Source organism: Amblyomma maculatum, chromosome 4 (assembly GCF_055883805.1).
Source record: "Amblyomma maculatum isolate TAMU_Amacu chromosome 4, ASM5588380v1, whole genome shotgun sequence".
In the NCBI taxonomy this organism is placed as follows: domain Eukaryota; kingdom Metazoa; phylum Arthropoda; class Arachnida; order Ixodida; family Ixodidae; genus Amblyomma; species Amblyomma maculatum.
The window spans coordinates 119,655,221-119,670,898 of record NC_139347.1 but is presented as its reverse complement, the minus strand read 5'-3'; the positions used below and the strand labels follow the sequence as shown (position 1 = coordinate 119,670,898).

The following is a 15,678-nucleotide window of genomic DNA, read 5'->3' as shown; positions in this document are numbered from 1 at the left end:
TTGTTAAACCGTGACGAGATGCTTGAATATTGCATCTTCGCTTCCTTTGATTTTCAGAGCACCGAGCAAGGATTGTTTGCTTCAGAAACTACATGTTCCTGTTTACGGCGTGCAGGCCTAAAAGTGCCGCAAGTGAACCGCTATGTGGTGCAGCAGCTAACGCTAAATCTTTTGAGCGCAAAACTCGCGAGAAGTGTCACTTGATTCGCCACCGTTATATACAGCATTACAAGCACGTCACAAGGTAAACGTGTGCCCGACGTCACTGCGAAATAAGTCGTGGAGGAAGGACTGTGGATTGCTGGGAGCTAGAGGCCTGTCAGCAAGTAGACCGGAATTCAAATGTACCCATTGTTCCCTGTTACATATGCTTACGGTGAGTGTGCAGCGTTTAAGGGGAGAGACCGCAAAGGAGCTGTTTGCTCGGATCTAACATGTGTCCAGAACCTGCTGTGGTGTGCACCTTTGGATACTCCGAGGAATATTTGTCAGCCAGTTTGGTCTTGTTTGTAGCTCCGCTTAAAATGTAACTTCCTGCCTTTGGTGCCGCATCATTACACCGTTGGCACCAGCCACTTTTCTCACGAATTGTGGCAAACCAAGCGCCTATATGTTGAGTGAAAAGCCGTCCCGGTGCGCAGTGGTAACTAGCAGTCGTAGCGAGATTTATTGCCCGCCTTAAATAACGTTGCGTAATCGGGGTGAATTTCCCCACCAAGTTGGGACCTTGCGATAACTGTCGACTGCCCAACTTATCACAGCGAATGCTTAGTGCTGTTGCCTATTAATGTATGGACCGACGCGCACCGGCAACTCCAACTATAGGCAGAACAGCCACACGGGCCCTCTTGTTGGACAAACAAAAAACGTGCCCGAGGCATTTATTCTTCCCTCCTGCAAGAGCGCGGCGACCTTCGCTACAAACAGAACACTTCCGGCGGTCCTGGGCAAGAGTCCGTCGACAAAGTTTTCTACACCCCGGCTGATGGTTACTCTCACGTTGCTGCAAAGAGAGAGAGAGAGAGGTAGTCGTTGAAAAGACCGGCTAGGAAAATGGCTTGACGATAACACGCTACAATGAGCCCGAGATGCGAATGTTTTGAAAGCGATTTTCCGCGTACAGCTTCGCACTGTGCGTAGTTGTCAGCAGGCTCATACCACTACTTGATCAATGCCCTCAATTTCCTATTCGCCACTCCTTCCATAAAATAAGCCTCACCGCACCCTTCGCAACGCTTTCCAGAGTATCCCCGCCAGACTCAGCTGCAGTTTGTCACGCACGTTCGGGTACAACCAGATATCGAATACGTTATTTATACAGGCACTCAAAAGGAAGCGTAGAATTCGGCAAAGGTTCCTCTGGTTGTCCCCATTACCAATGAGGGCTAAGCTTTGAACCCTCACGTAATCAGAGACAGCTGGGTATTGGATCCCCAAAAAAAAATGCTCGATAACGCTACGCAACTACTCGGGTGAAATCTGACAATGCAGCCGACGCTAATCGGTGAAAGGAAAACGGGCCTTTCTCCCCATTCCGAAAAAGCGCTACCACACAAGGGAATCCACACCTACTTTCCAATTATATTGTTCCTCCCGGAAACTTACCAATTCTCATTCTACAGCACGCGGACAGAGGCCCGCCGCATTCAGTTTCCTGGCTAAAAGCAGTACCAGTCAGTTCCCTCCAAAGGATTAACATTCAAAACTACTTTTACGTTTCACTCAGCTATACCGATGGCTAGAGACGCTCGCTAAGGATAATGCAGCAAGCCATCGCCGACCATGGTACGCGCTCACACCGCACGTTATGGCCGCGAATTTCCGAAAAGTGCGGTGAAACGATGCAACACAAAGAATTGGAATCGCTTGGCCATTTTCAACTTTCAGAACTACGGCGCTGACACGTTTATCTAGGTTAGCCTAACGCAACCAGCGCCATCCAAACCACATTTCGTCTTGGAGGAAATATGAGCGGAGACTACGGTACTGTTCACTCGATTCACCTTAAGCACCACTCTGCGTAGTTGCACGACCCTCACCACGAGACTCGCAACGGCGCTCGTGTAACACCTACAGGCTTCTATTTACCACCTAGCGAACTTTCAGATAACGCTCACATTAAGCCTCGAACAGCCACACGTCAAGCAAACGGTCCACGCCAGTTTTCACGGCAGACCCACCGTCGAAAAACCACGGAGGGTCAAAATGCCGTTCGCTTTAACTCTGGCACACACACTGTTGTCGCGGACGACACGGTGCTGAGCGGTTCATACACAGCACGTCACTTCACGTTAAGCAAGTCTGGGACGGCCGGATTGCGAGCAGGAGTCAAACTTCGGCCGCCCAGACGTCCCAACCAATAGCAAAGGTGCAAAAGCGAGGGCTGCGATCTCTTCGCTGCTCCCCCCGTCGCCCTTCACAACTGAAGCACTTCTCCCTAACCTCCACGACATGCAGAACGTGACGCCACGACAACCGCACCTGGGTCGTTCATTATTCAACAAAGGTTCCACACGGAGGGGCGCAGCCCCTACATACAGTACCGCGATCGTCACCTCCGCGCCACCGTCAATGGAAGGGGTAGGTGCCGCACCAATATTTCTAGAAAATGCACCCAAATTTCTGCATGCAAACGGCTTAAGGATGCAAAGCCTCTCGGCTGTTTTATAAAAACATGCGAAAATTACACACTGCTTCTTAAAAATCTCGTGAAAGATTTTTCTTCGAAGTGGTAGTGCCAGAAATCGTCGACGCTGGCTGTACAACTACACAGGCTATTAAAGCAATGGCATGGAGAAGATAGATCCACAGGGCAGCCATACTCCTTCCAAATTGGGTGGCATGGAAGAATACTGCACTCCAGGGGAACCAGATGTGCGTCTTGCAACTAAGCAGGCAACACCGAAGTTTGCGGGCTCTGCACAGCCAGCTGATGTGACGCGGGGGCAGGGTCCTGGGATGCAAACCCGAGGCCGCCGCCGCTGCTGCTCGGAGCACAACACCACGGGGCTTCTTCCCAGTGCACACGCATGACTCAAGGAGGACCAGAAGAGAGCAACCACCACGGGGATCGAAATCAAGGGCACACGGTTCTCTTCCATCAGTTCTCGGTACACTGTATGCGCAAACAGGAGGGCAAACAAAAGGAATCGGGTGACAGCTCCAGTAAATGACAATGTTCTTTTTTTAATATAACGATGCTGCTGCGAGAGGAGGAAGGAGAAAAGGAGGAGAAGGAGGGGGCTCAGCGGAGGGGGGAGGGACAGGAGGGAGGCGCGTGAAGTGAAGAGAAGACTGGGTGGGGCGGAGTCCAACACGCGTAAACGAGATGTCAACGAGAGAGGCGCCTCGTGGGGAGGAAAGTAAACTGGTCAGCTACTAAAGATCATAAATACAGCAGTGGTCGCAGACACTCACTGGCCCCTCCCTGTTCCGCAAGGGGAAGAAAGCGCTTCCTAAGTTTAGGCGGGCTTTTTAAGAGGGCCGCCGCGCATAGTCATCTATTCTATGCATTTCCCCGCCCCCTGCCTTCTCGACCTTTGGGACAAAAAAAAAATAGCTCTGCGCATCACTAGAATGTCGTCCTCCAAGGTAAAAAAAAAAACACTATCCAACAGCAGAACTCGAGGAGGACATATGAAAAAAAAAAAAAAAAAGCTGTACACGAACCTGAACATTTAAAAATAAACGATGTCCAAGAAGAGTGGGTAGTGGTACGATAAAAAAAAATGTGGTTGCTGCCGTCGCATCGTCGCAGAGGAGGCACGAATCCTTCATTTGAAAACAAGCATTAAACCTAGGCTCTTTCTCGTCTGAGTATAGACCACATGCACACACTGCCTCAAGCCCAGTCGCATGTGAAAAACTAACCAGCAGCCCAGTGAACACACCCCCTCCCCTCGTTCAGGCGAATGAAGACTGGTTAAAGCGAATAAAAAAAAAACCAACGGAAGACTTGGGATTCTTGCTGTTCCAGCTCCCTCCGAAACGGCCGCAACAAAGGAGTGTCACAGGTGCATTTTTAGCTATGGCAGACTCGGCAAAAACAACCAAGGGCCAGCGCGAAACAGGCACAACTATGGGAAGGAAAACTGGGCACCAACAAAGTTCCCTCAGGAGGGAGAGTACGAAACATTGGACCAGCTCTTTGACCACCCCCCACCCCCAACCCACACACAAAAAACTGGGAGACTCGGGCGGCCGCAACACTACACACACCACGGGTCAAAAAGTGACACCACACAACGTGACCGCCGGATGTTATGCCCCTCTCTCGCGGACGGGAGAGGGTTTTGGCAAGACGAGAGAGACAACGGGTGCCTTCCAGCTGACACGACGAAAAACAACGAAGTAGGGGGGAGGGGGCGCAAAGAAAGTGGTCAGGAGTGTGGAGCGGGGGCAGTGAGGAGTGGGGTAGGCGCAGCGGCGGCGGCAAAGACCACGACGACCAGAGGCGGCGGCAGCGGTGGGAGGAAAAGGAACAGGGGCAGGAGGAGAGGGGAGAGGGCGGTGGCGGCGACGTTGGCGGCCGCGGCGACAGCAGCAGCAGCAGCATCAGCACCATCATCGGCCGGCCGCGGGAGGTGGTGGTGACGGTGTTGTCGGCGCCGCTGCTGCTGCTGAGGCGGCCGCAGCGCGATGGGAATGCACGCGGAAGGGGCTCGGCGCACACACGAGGATCAATTGTCACCACCTTCCTGCTGCTCGTCGCCGTCCCCCTGGGTGTCCGACGTCCACAGCTGCACAAAGCAAGATCAAAGGGCACACTTTCAGTCTATGCATGCCCCACAGGCTCAATTAACATGAACAAGGAGTCACCAGAACTGGCCAGTTCCTCCCATATCAGTACAAGGGCAACTCACTAGGCTGCTGACATGGCAGGTGTGGCTTAGTTCGCTATGTTTATAATGTCCCACGAAGCTAAACTGCAAGAGGCCGCAATGGAGGAAGTTCCTCACTGTGTAGTAGCACTAACGGAGCACCTAGCACCACATTTTTTTTTTTTTAAATTTTTCAAAGGGTATATACACTGTGACAAAGTTTATTGATAGGAACGAAGCTGTTGCAGCTCTGCTTAATAGTAGCAGTGTTAATGGCTTCAGTCTGCAAGCTCCCTTCGAGAATCCATGTCTGTACATATGCACTTCACTACTAGATCGCTAGCCCCCTTAATTCGTGCCTTCAGTAACACGCTCATAAGCATAGTCACAAGCTGCCCAATTATGAGAGGAACCGCCCAGCTGGGACAAGTCCCACCACACAAAGCCGCATGAATGTGCCTGCAGGAGCAGCTCCTATGCCAAGCCACTGGTCTCTGCCAGTCCACTCATGGCCAGGTTATGGTGGGAGCAAGTCCTGAATATATCTGGAAGCATTTTTATTTCCTTTACCACTCAATTCAATTTAGTTGCACACATGAAACCTCAGCTCGGAGCTCGCTCTAAACACAAGCGCCGGTTTTTTGACGTGGCAAAAAAGCGCCCCACAGGTACACACGTCTGGTTGGCAGATACTGCACAGTGCATACGATAGGGCACAGAAAGGGAAAGGGGTACAGCCAGACACTGTGCCATGCCATCGTAACAATAGGAGCCACTAGGCTTTGCACCATCCACAAATTTGATGAAAAAGCTGAACAAGTGTGCTCCGAAGCATCAGGTCACCAGTGTGAAGGCAGCTGGAAAGCCATAAAGGTCAATGCGAGTGGAATGCAACACAGCAGGCGAGAATGCCGTTTGACAGTTTGGCGTTGCTGCTTCGAGCACAGGAGAGTCAATTTTTACCTCACCAAAAGCGCAAATGGAAGCAACTACAGAGCTTGACTGTTTTGGAAACTGCCCAGATAATAGGCACAATAGGCAGCAATGTCCACTGTGATGAGCTTGTCACCGATGCCACGCATTATTATACTGGATCGAAAGGAAACATGTCTGCTGAAGTGTACCATGTCTTAGTTAAACCCAGTAGGTTGTGTAAGCAAGGCTAACAAAGCTTCTCTTTCTGTTCTGCGGCACGGCGTGGCTACCGATAGTGTTTACCCGACGGCTTGAAGAGGCGCCCCATCTGCGGTCGCTCTAAGGTCAAACATGGCTACCAGCCGAGCTTACGCGACGGGCTGAAACCTGGCATAGTATTGCTTATGCAATAAAAAGCATTATTGCAGCCACCCGCACTGGAGAAATGCGAAAGCATCGACAGCAAGCCAACTACTGGCACAACCTACACTAAAGCTGAGGCGACGCACATGCTGTCACCTCTTCATGACATCCTGTGGTAGGCTACACCACTGTCGTAGAGGGTGCAAATTTCCCATAGAGTCACTACTTCTGCCGCTACCCTCTCCCATTACGTCAAGCTCTTGCCAGGATATGCCATGACGTCACGTTGTTGCTAAAACGCACACCATGACATCAGTGGCGGTGTCTCCATGCCAACAACATTGGCATGATACCACGAATGCAACTTTTTTGGCATGGTCAAAAATTTGATCATTTTCTTATTCATGTTAATTAATAGTGCACTTTAACTATTCCAATCCTTTATTCATCTTGCTTGTGCTTCTTTTGCCGTAACTTCTCTAGTAAGACTCTAGTCAAAAGTCCCCATCAGTTTCGTACTTTCGCATCAATAATGAAAGATGGGAGGGAGCACAGGCAAGCTGTCAAACTCAAAATGGAATCGAGCAACGATAAGCAGGTGAGAAGTTCACTCCAGGGCACAATGCAGTTGGCAGCAAGCCATTTAAGGAAGCCTACTCCCCGGCACATATTCTTTAAAGCATAGGACAGGCCAACAGCTCCAAACTATGTTCTTGCGAATCTCAAGAAATGTGCAGAGGCTTCCGCAAAACGACATACCAGCTGTACTCGAAGGACCGCTTAAAGCCAGCGGCAATACAAGCAGACGGCGAAAACTTTCGATTAGCATGTGAAGGCGGCAGCGAAACTACAAGCAGCTGATCCCTGCAAACCCTGGGAACACTGCTGTTTGCTTCAATGAAACAAGCAAGGGTGGAAGCAGGCTCAAGCATTTTGGAGCAGTAATAAAGCCATTTCGGAGCATCTGAATTATGCTTTGGAGCAACTTTTCAAGGTCAAACGCCTTTGATAATTGCAGTTTTCCTTTTCTGAAATATACAATCATTATTCTGATTCCTTTTTATGCCAGCTCATTGCCTTTCCAACTTCACACTCATCTCTGACATGACAAATGGCCAAAGCATGTAAAGGCATATGATATAACACAGGCTGACCTGAGCAACAACTTGGAACAGACTAGCAGAAAACGAAACGATTGCTGGCGCACTTGGTAACTGAACACCTAGCCTGGCGTAATGCACTTGCCTATCTTGACTTGATATACGCAAATGTCGAGTCTACCCCTTCTATGCACTCAAGCAGTGCCACTAATTTAGAGTTATGCATATACTTTTTGATCCTATGTCTGCGCTGATAAATTCCTGAGCACTGGTCAGTAGTGCCTTCAAGAAAGAGTTATGCATATACTTTTTGATCCAATGTCTGCGCTGATAAATTCCTGAGCACTGGTCAGTAGTGCCTTCAAGAAAGATGGCACTGAAGGCTAGCCTTTTCATCCTTCAGCATTTTTACTTCACTGCCTCCAGATAATAGTTCATTCTTTGCTTGAGGAACACTGGAGCTCATTTTTAAGATCTTGGCATAGGCCCTGTATTCCTTTCTAACACTCTTGAGAAGCTTCATAACGATTAACACCTTTAGCATACCAACCCATAACACCTCAAGTATGATTTTGTCTACCGTAAGGCTGACAACCTTGACATTGACAAAAATACTCGATGGTCTTGTTTTCACAGCAGAACCATTAGAACAACTTGTGCAGTTTTTTGCAGTCAGACAAGTTTCCTAATGGCTTGCAGTAGTCTGCACTATTTGCTTCGCCTTGCTGCTCGCGCTTCTCTCCACCAGTAATTCAAAAGGCTTGGAGAAGCTGCTATGTCACACGCACAGTGCATTGTTTTTCCACAATTCCCTCTAATAGCCTGTGGCTCACTCTAAACTTATTTGCTAACATTTATTATGCTCCATGCTTCCCTCCTTTATAAAAATTATACTCCAGATGATTGCAAGGTGCGTGGATATCTCTGCCCTCGGTGCTGCAATATTTTTCCTAGGTTCTGCTAAATTTGATGGCAGAAAATCGAGGCAGCCAGTTTAGAGCAATTTTGGAGCGATATTGCATTTTGGAGCAGGATGGAGCAGAAAAGCAGTTTGGAACAGAATGGAGCAATACTTCCACCCCTGAACATTGCATGCATACATACGGGCATTCTTGCAGCCTACGGTGGACAAAATATAAGACGGGACAATTGCTGGTTAAATGACAGAACGCACCAGCACAGGAGTAATAGACTCCACCTGTTGGCAGCACTTATGTGTTGCTCTTATTCGCAAAGAAGGCATTCTGTATTAGCAAGCACACATGCTACATGGCCCCAAGACAAATCAAAATGGTGGCGGCCAGCTCACTGCACAGAGCCAAAGCAAAAGACTCCAACTGCAGAAATGAGAATGTTATGGCCACAGCTATCCAGGAACTTCAATGGAGCCTGCAGCAATATGCAGAAGAGGCAGATGAAAGGGAATGTTTGGAGAGTGAAGGGATGGCTACAATTTGTCGAGTGCCGGCCGGAACCAGACTGCAGAAGGTATGCCACAGAACGGCCAATTCGAGGCTTGATTATATATTGGTCTTCAGAACATTGTGGGTTCAACCTCTAGGCGGTTGGCAAAAGTAGTTTTGGCCAGCCTGTGGCTACTACCGCACGTTTGCGTGCAATACAGTAAACTCATTAATTCAGCCTTCGAGGGACAAGAAAAAATGTTCTAATTAACCGAAGTTCAAATTACCGCATGGACCCGACAATGCTAGGCGCCCACAATTTCATCTCAATGCCTATTTTGAGTACTTTGCACACACTGCTGGGAACATTGAAGTAGGGCATCTCTGCTACCCTTTTTGCAATGAGACACAGCTGCAGAGGTGTCTCTATAAAACAGCCCCGCATCATTTTGGGGATGCTCAGTTCACAGCACAGTTCCCGCGGTGAAGCGTTGCGGTGAGACAAGTTGCGGCCAACGCGCAGTTTCAATGCAGCATGCGGACGCCCACAAGGGGTATATGCACAAGTGTTGGAACAGTGCGACCCAATTCCAAGATGAGTGACACACAAGGAGAGCCGAAAAGGTGACTGGCCAACACGAGCGCCCAATTGCTTACATGAAGTAAAGGAAAATGAAACCAAAACTATTCAGCTGATATACACCTTGAAAATGGGGTCATGCTGTGATAGCACGCACAAACTATTCCATGCAACAGAGTCTCCAGAGGGTCTATTTCACTGAATGTGGGCTGCGTGGGTCGTACCTACTTTGACCCAATCTCCTGTCCAAATCACCACGAGAGAGTCTGCCCACTGTTTGAATTAACAAGCATCTGACACCACAGTCTTGCATGGGTCAGCCAGGACCACACTACTAGTTCAAATTAACATTTCCAAATTAAAGGAGGTCGAATTAACTAGGCATTTAGCTAGGCATGGTACAAAAGCAGGCCGATTAAAGCTGTAGAAAGATACACCCCCATTCTTGTTTTCGTGTCTCAAGCCTGCAATGTCATGCCTCAGATCCAGTCCAGTCTAAACTCGAACATCTTGACAAGTCACATGAAATCAAAAGAGGCATTTCTGCATTTTGCTTCACTGGCATCGGATCACTGACTGTCGGTAGTGTGAGTGTCGATGCCTAACAGATGGCAATAATACAGCGTGGCTTTCAAGCATCAAGTGATCCTCTACGCAGAAGCAGAAAACATCGCAGCAGAGTGGAAGTGCGGCAAGTTGGAAAAGCACACAATATTGGAGAAAGCAAAGTAAGATCTTTGCATGAGCTGCTATATGCTGTTCCTTTTGTGGACCACAGTAGGGACAATAGCTCAGATGACCGAGACTGTACTCGAGAGTGGAAATGAATCACAAGAAGCATTTAGTGCATGACTAAACGTCTCTGAATGACAGTCTTCGAAAAAACACAACTTGCAAGCTATGGCTGCAGCACGATACATTGTCAGCCTGTACTCAAGGTCAAACGATTTTGCGCTAAGGAGGCCTCATGAGTCAAGGGGACGAATAGAGTCCAGTTATAATCGTCTATATACAAACTTATTACGAGGTATGTGTGCCTTGCTGGCCTACCCCATCCAGTCTGATATCCACCTCCCGCACTGCTACCACGTGGCTGCAGTGCACTGGCAGCTGACGTGTGAAACACGCATCGCAGCAGCTTGCCGCTGCCTTCTTGTGGATGGAGACCTACAACCAGATGCCATAAATTGCCTCAATCTCTATTGCTATTGTCTCCTTAAAGCAGCTGGTCTCCAGAAAGCGTCGAGCTCAGAAAGCAGCTCTGCAAGGTTTCGAAAAAATGAACGTCCACAAGCAAATTTTCAAAGAAATAAACACCACATTTGTCTAAATTTGCAATGCTAGGCTGAAACGGGGCAATTCCACATACAACTTGGGACACCCAGTAGAAAATGCAGTGGCAGAGAAAAGTGCCTTTCCATCAGTTCGAAGCACGCCAGCATCCCAACGGAGCAATTTCAGAGGCACTGTAGTGCCTACTGCAAGCGCTTTTCTGCTGCCTTCGTGCTCTGAAAGCAGCACCAGGAGCAGCAGTGTAGAGCAACGTTTCATTCACAGGGCTTAACAGAGTTTCAACTCTATGCAATGACAGCAGCTGTGGTTTGGATCGAATTTCCCTGCCTCTCAGTAGTCGGGCAGGGCTCCACTTCTACAGAACGCATTAGTCTTTCAGATTTCTACTTGTTTGAAGGTCTCAACACACCTGAGATCAAATTGGGTCCACTCACCGTGAGGTTGTCTCGGAGGAGCTGCATTATGAGCGTGCTATCCTTGTAGCTATCCTCATTTAACGTGTCCAACTCCGCGATTGCGTCGTCGAACGCCTGAAAAAAACAAGAAAAGGCACAAAAGTTAGGCACACCATGATTCACGCAGGGAACTGTTTAGGGCATGGCAACTTAAATCAGCATAATTTGGCGCATGACTTCTCACGCATTCACCACCCACAAACCCACGATAAAACTAGCTGGTACCCAACAATAAGGCTGGGGAAATGTACTGACTGCAAAAATGGTCGCCCCTAAGACTAGGTAGTGAACCCTGCACTCTCCCGAGTGAGAGGTGGGTGCACTACCACAAAGCCACCACCGCTTCTGGTAGCAGTGCCTGACCAGAAGCATTCTCAATGACAAGACCCTTCCGCTAAAGAATGAGTTGTGGTTTAGCTCTGGTTAACCCTAGCTGAACTGCGAAAGCAACGGCGGAATCTTTTGCCTGCTACATTACTGCAGACACTTAAGCCCATTCTTTAAGGGTATGACGCGAGAGCGTAAGCTACCAGCTCACATATAAAGCCAAGCTTCAACCAAGCTGTATGGACGTGCCTGCGTGTTGTAGGGGTAACGAGAATGCAAACTGCTGCAGAGTTGGCAGCTCCTGCCCGTGGCATAGGTGGAACATTATTTCAAGTGTCATGGCAGGCTGATTTTTTATGGAGAGACCGTAGCGACACTGCATAGCTGCGGCCACCCGAGGTCTCACTTTGACTGCCGAGTATTGCTTTTACAATAAAATAGCAGACTTAAGCATCTTGCGCAGGATTCTGCATAGGCATCCCTATTTTAAGGCAACAGCCTTTAATGACTCATGCTTCGATCATGTCCATTCGTCCGTCCGTAACGCTTATGTTACAAGAGATACGGTAGCTGGTAGCTACATGGCCGAGCACTAACTGGACGTAGGGCTTCCAGATATTACGTTTGGCAGGAGCTGCAGACTCTGGCCTCTCCTTTCATACTGGACGATATCAGAATTAGCCTGCTAAGACCCTTGCTGTCACAATGTCCCTAGGCGTTGCAGGCATGTTCATATGGCTGTTAAAGCGAGGCTTTACAGGTTTGCTGATAGCTTACGCTATCGTGTCATTGCGAAGGTGGGAGTGAGAACAGAGAATGAGGGGTTGTAGTGGAGGGCTTCGAAAGCCTCATCACAGTTTAGTGATCTAAAGAGCACCCTAGAATTTTTTTTTTCCTTTTCTGATGCACAGGTTGGAACAAGCAACAAAAGGAATGCAACTCATTTGACCAATGCAATCTCTCGTCATTACTACCAACCATAGTAGAGGCCTCCTTCCACCAAAAAGGCCAACTGAGCCCACGCCCAAATATGAAACCAACAGACACGTAATTGCTTGAAAGTCAAATTGCCTTAATGCATGTAGTACCCCACGAAGCTTCTGCCTGCATCACCGCCCTGCTGCTGCCCAATGCTGTGACTGCACTCTGCATTTGTTGCTGTCAGTACTCCACGCTTTTCAGCGCTTCCCGTCATTTCCTCATCCATAGCAACCATCTCGGCAATTCACTGCCACACCATAACACAAACTCACTGCAAAAGTTAGCTTCTAGCAGCCAGTAAGCCGACAGCAATCTAGTAGCCTTGAATATTTTTTTGAATTTAATACCAAGGGTATTCTGAAGCATCTTTTGATAACTTACATGAAACACTGCAGAATTTTCGCTCTGAGCTCGTGGAATTAAAGACGTTTTCAAAGCAGAAAGTTTCAGGCTTTAACAATAAGCATATTTGACCGGCCTTGAAACAGCAGCACAGCAGAACAAGGCAGGTTCCCACTAATGCCAAATGTCGAGGGCTCTCGTCATGGTGAGTTCCCTGCAAACTCTCCCTTCACCCACTAGTCACACTAACAGCTTCCAACAGTCTCAACTCACAAAAAAATCATTTCAGGCAATTTTTAATGATGTGTGCACCTGCACGCCATTTTTACGACATGCACAACTGGCAGGAAGAGGCTGAAGCCAAAACAAGTAGCAGCATGCTTGGCAAGGTAATCGGCTCGAGCAGCCAATGTGCAAACCGTCATAGTATCTGTGCTACTTGACAAGCATTAACCAAGACAAAAAGATGCCAAGCAATCTGCAACCATTCCAGGCCATAAAACGTCCTGAAGTCTCAAACCAAAAATTTGTGTGGAAGGGCAGTGCTCCAAGAGACTTCCTACAGCTCCTTGTATACACACGGGTTTTTACACCAGCACTGTCCAAACATCGCATTACAGCCTGCTTCAAACACTTTTGCAAGACTCCTGCGGTGAGCACATTCAACTCAAGCATGCACCACTCAGCCAACTCTGTCCATTATAGCAAACGAGGCAATGCCATTGCAAACCAAGCTGCTTTCCCGGCTGAATGGCCATACACAGCACAAAACAAAACACCGAAAGGAGTCTCCCACACTGCTGCTAGCCTGGCCAAGCAATCCACGGTCAGTCCTTTTCTTTACGCCATGCCTTTGGTGCGCACATATTTTTTTGCCACATCTCTCAAAGCCTGGTCAGGTGATTAGCCTAATGCATACAGAAACTGCACAACAGACTATTCAAGTTAGGTTTTTCTGCTCCTTTGAAGCGAGTTCACAATAACGTAAAGAACCTGCAAAATATTTCTACCAAGACTGCAATCCGAAATGCTTCAAGCTCCAAAAGGAATGCCAACACTACCAAATCCTGGCATACCTGCTACTATGGGTCATGCTGTTAGTAGAGTGACACGGGTCAGTCACGGCCTCGCCCAAGTGGCAGGCAGGCAGGGGCGGCGGCCGCAGCAACACCCAAAGGCATGGCAGAGAGAAAAAAAAAAAAGAAAAGGAGCGACCCTCTACCTGCTTGGCCAAGTGGCAGGCCCGATCAGGGGCAGTGAGAATTTCGTAATAGAACACGGAAAAGTTGAGCGCCAGGCCCAGTCGGATCGGGTGCGTGGGCTGCATTTTGCCCTTGGAGATGTCAAAGGCCTCCTGGTAGGCCTTCTGAGACTCCTCCACCACACCTGGCAAGGTCAGTCATTTCATGCAGGGAAAAAGGTGGGAGGAGAGAGAGAGAGAAAGAGAGGTGAGCACACATTCGACGCACGCCATTTACCTGCTTTGCGAGCTGGCAGGCCTTGTCTGGAGAATTCAGTATTTCGTAGTAGAACACTGAGAAGTTTAGGGCCAGCCCCAACCGGATGGGATGTGTGGGCTGCATTTTGCTCTTGCTGATGTCAAAGGCCTCCTGGTAGGCCTTCTGAGACTCCTCCACCACACCTATAGCGGTAAGCACACACAAACGGATCACACTACTATTAACACCCGCCAGCAAAAAAACTGCTGAGCTGCCGTCTCTGCTGCTGAATACGCCATTTTCATAGAAAAGGCAGCACAAACATTTTGCCAATGTGCTTTTCACAAGTGAAAAGCACATAAAAAGTACTTTTCCTCAAAATGGATAATGAGAAGCGAGCAAGGAAGTCTATTTAAATAGCTTCCTTCCTCATGACAACTACCAGTACACGCCCATCTCAAAATGGAGAGAACTCTACAACTGTCATGAACTGTCATGCAAGACTGTATGCCAGGCCTAAGCACATAAAACGAACCAGTGCCTTACTCCGCTCGTGACAAAACCACCAAGCTCAGCTGTGATCCCCATCCCAGCATGCACCCTGCACTGAAGCCTTTGCAAACCAACTACAGAGGATTTTTCAGAGACAACTCAAACTCCACAACCACAAAAATCATCTTTAGCACAATGCACTTAGCTGTACATGGATCGCTAAATTCACTAACTAAACAGTCTGTTAAACCCAGGCAGGCCAATGGGGATTCTCCATGTGGCAGTGTGGCAACAGAGCACAAAGGCACAACGGTGGCCCGACACTGGCTATGCTCTTGTTCTACAACCAACATCACTGTTTTGGAAAGACTGCCCCTAAGAGGAAACACTGGAAGACGAGAGCCTACCAGGAAAGCAAACACCGCGCTCGAAACATATTTAAGGAAGCAGTCTAGGAATGGAGCCCACTGAGAGATCAATTCAACTTGTTTGTACAAGAGGAATAGTACAACACCCAAGGAACTTGAAAATGCATAAAGGAAAGTGGGGAAGATAATCATGATTATTGATGGCTTTACGACTAGGGTGTCTTAGTTCGATTTAGGCGGAAAAAAAAAATAAAGTACCCCAAACTAAGTTTACCAAATTCAGTTTTAGCCCAAGACAGTCTCCTCCTAGGCGTAAGTAGCCATGCTGCCTGTGCAGTTAACTAAGCAGAAAGGCCACGGGCATGACAAAGCAGCGGTCCTGCTGGGTAAGCAGCACAGTTGTACGATTTGAGCTACTGTTCCGCTAGCCTACATGCCTCCTCCAACCAGGAAGCAACACCCTTCTGCCTGTTAGTACTGTTTGTTCACTAGCAACACAGATAGGACACAACACACCAACAGTAAAAAAAGGTATGTTCTGGCTAACAACTTCACTAAGCAGCAGTTGCATTGCTCTTATCAACACAAAGACTATGTGGTCGTTGCCTGCCCCTCTCACTCAACCCAGCACAACAAAACGGCGAACATGTCAACCTAATTCTAAGTAACCTTGAGTTTCTGTTGACAGGTTATAAGACTTACATTATACTCCTTCATGAAACAGCAAATCCCTGAATAAGCAGAGCTCCAAGTCGTACATACATTTGGTTTGGTTTATGGGGTTTAACGCCCCATATGGA

General features: G+C 48.3%; 1 protein-coding gene across 2 annotated transcripts in view; it reads right to left on the bottom strand.

Moving 5' to 3' along the window:
• Positions 1-848: 848 nt before the first annotated feature.
• 14-3-3zeta (tyrosine 3-monooxygenase/tryptophan 5-monooxygenase activation protein zeta) overlaps positions 849-15,678 on the bottom strand; it is a 38,401-nt gene continuing 23,571 nt past the window's right edge. The window contains exons 4-7 of one of the 2 annotated variants that reach the window (XM_084602410.1): positions 14,058-14,221; positions 10,909-11,004; positions 4,694-4,739; positions 849-1,003 (exon numbers count right to left, since the gene is read on the bottom strand). In XM_084602410.1, the coding sequence (XP_084458536.1) occupies positions 996-1,003; positions 4,694-4,739; positions 10,909-11,004; positions 14,058-14,221 (314 nt within the window). In that variant the 3' untranslated portion in view covers positions 849-995. Of the gene's footprint in view, positions 1,004-3,070; positions 4,740-10,908; positions 11,005-14,057; positions 14,222-15,678 lie in introns of those variants that run through there. The other variant, XM_084602409.1, reaches the window with a different exon arrangement.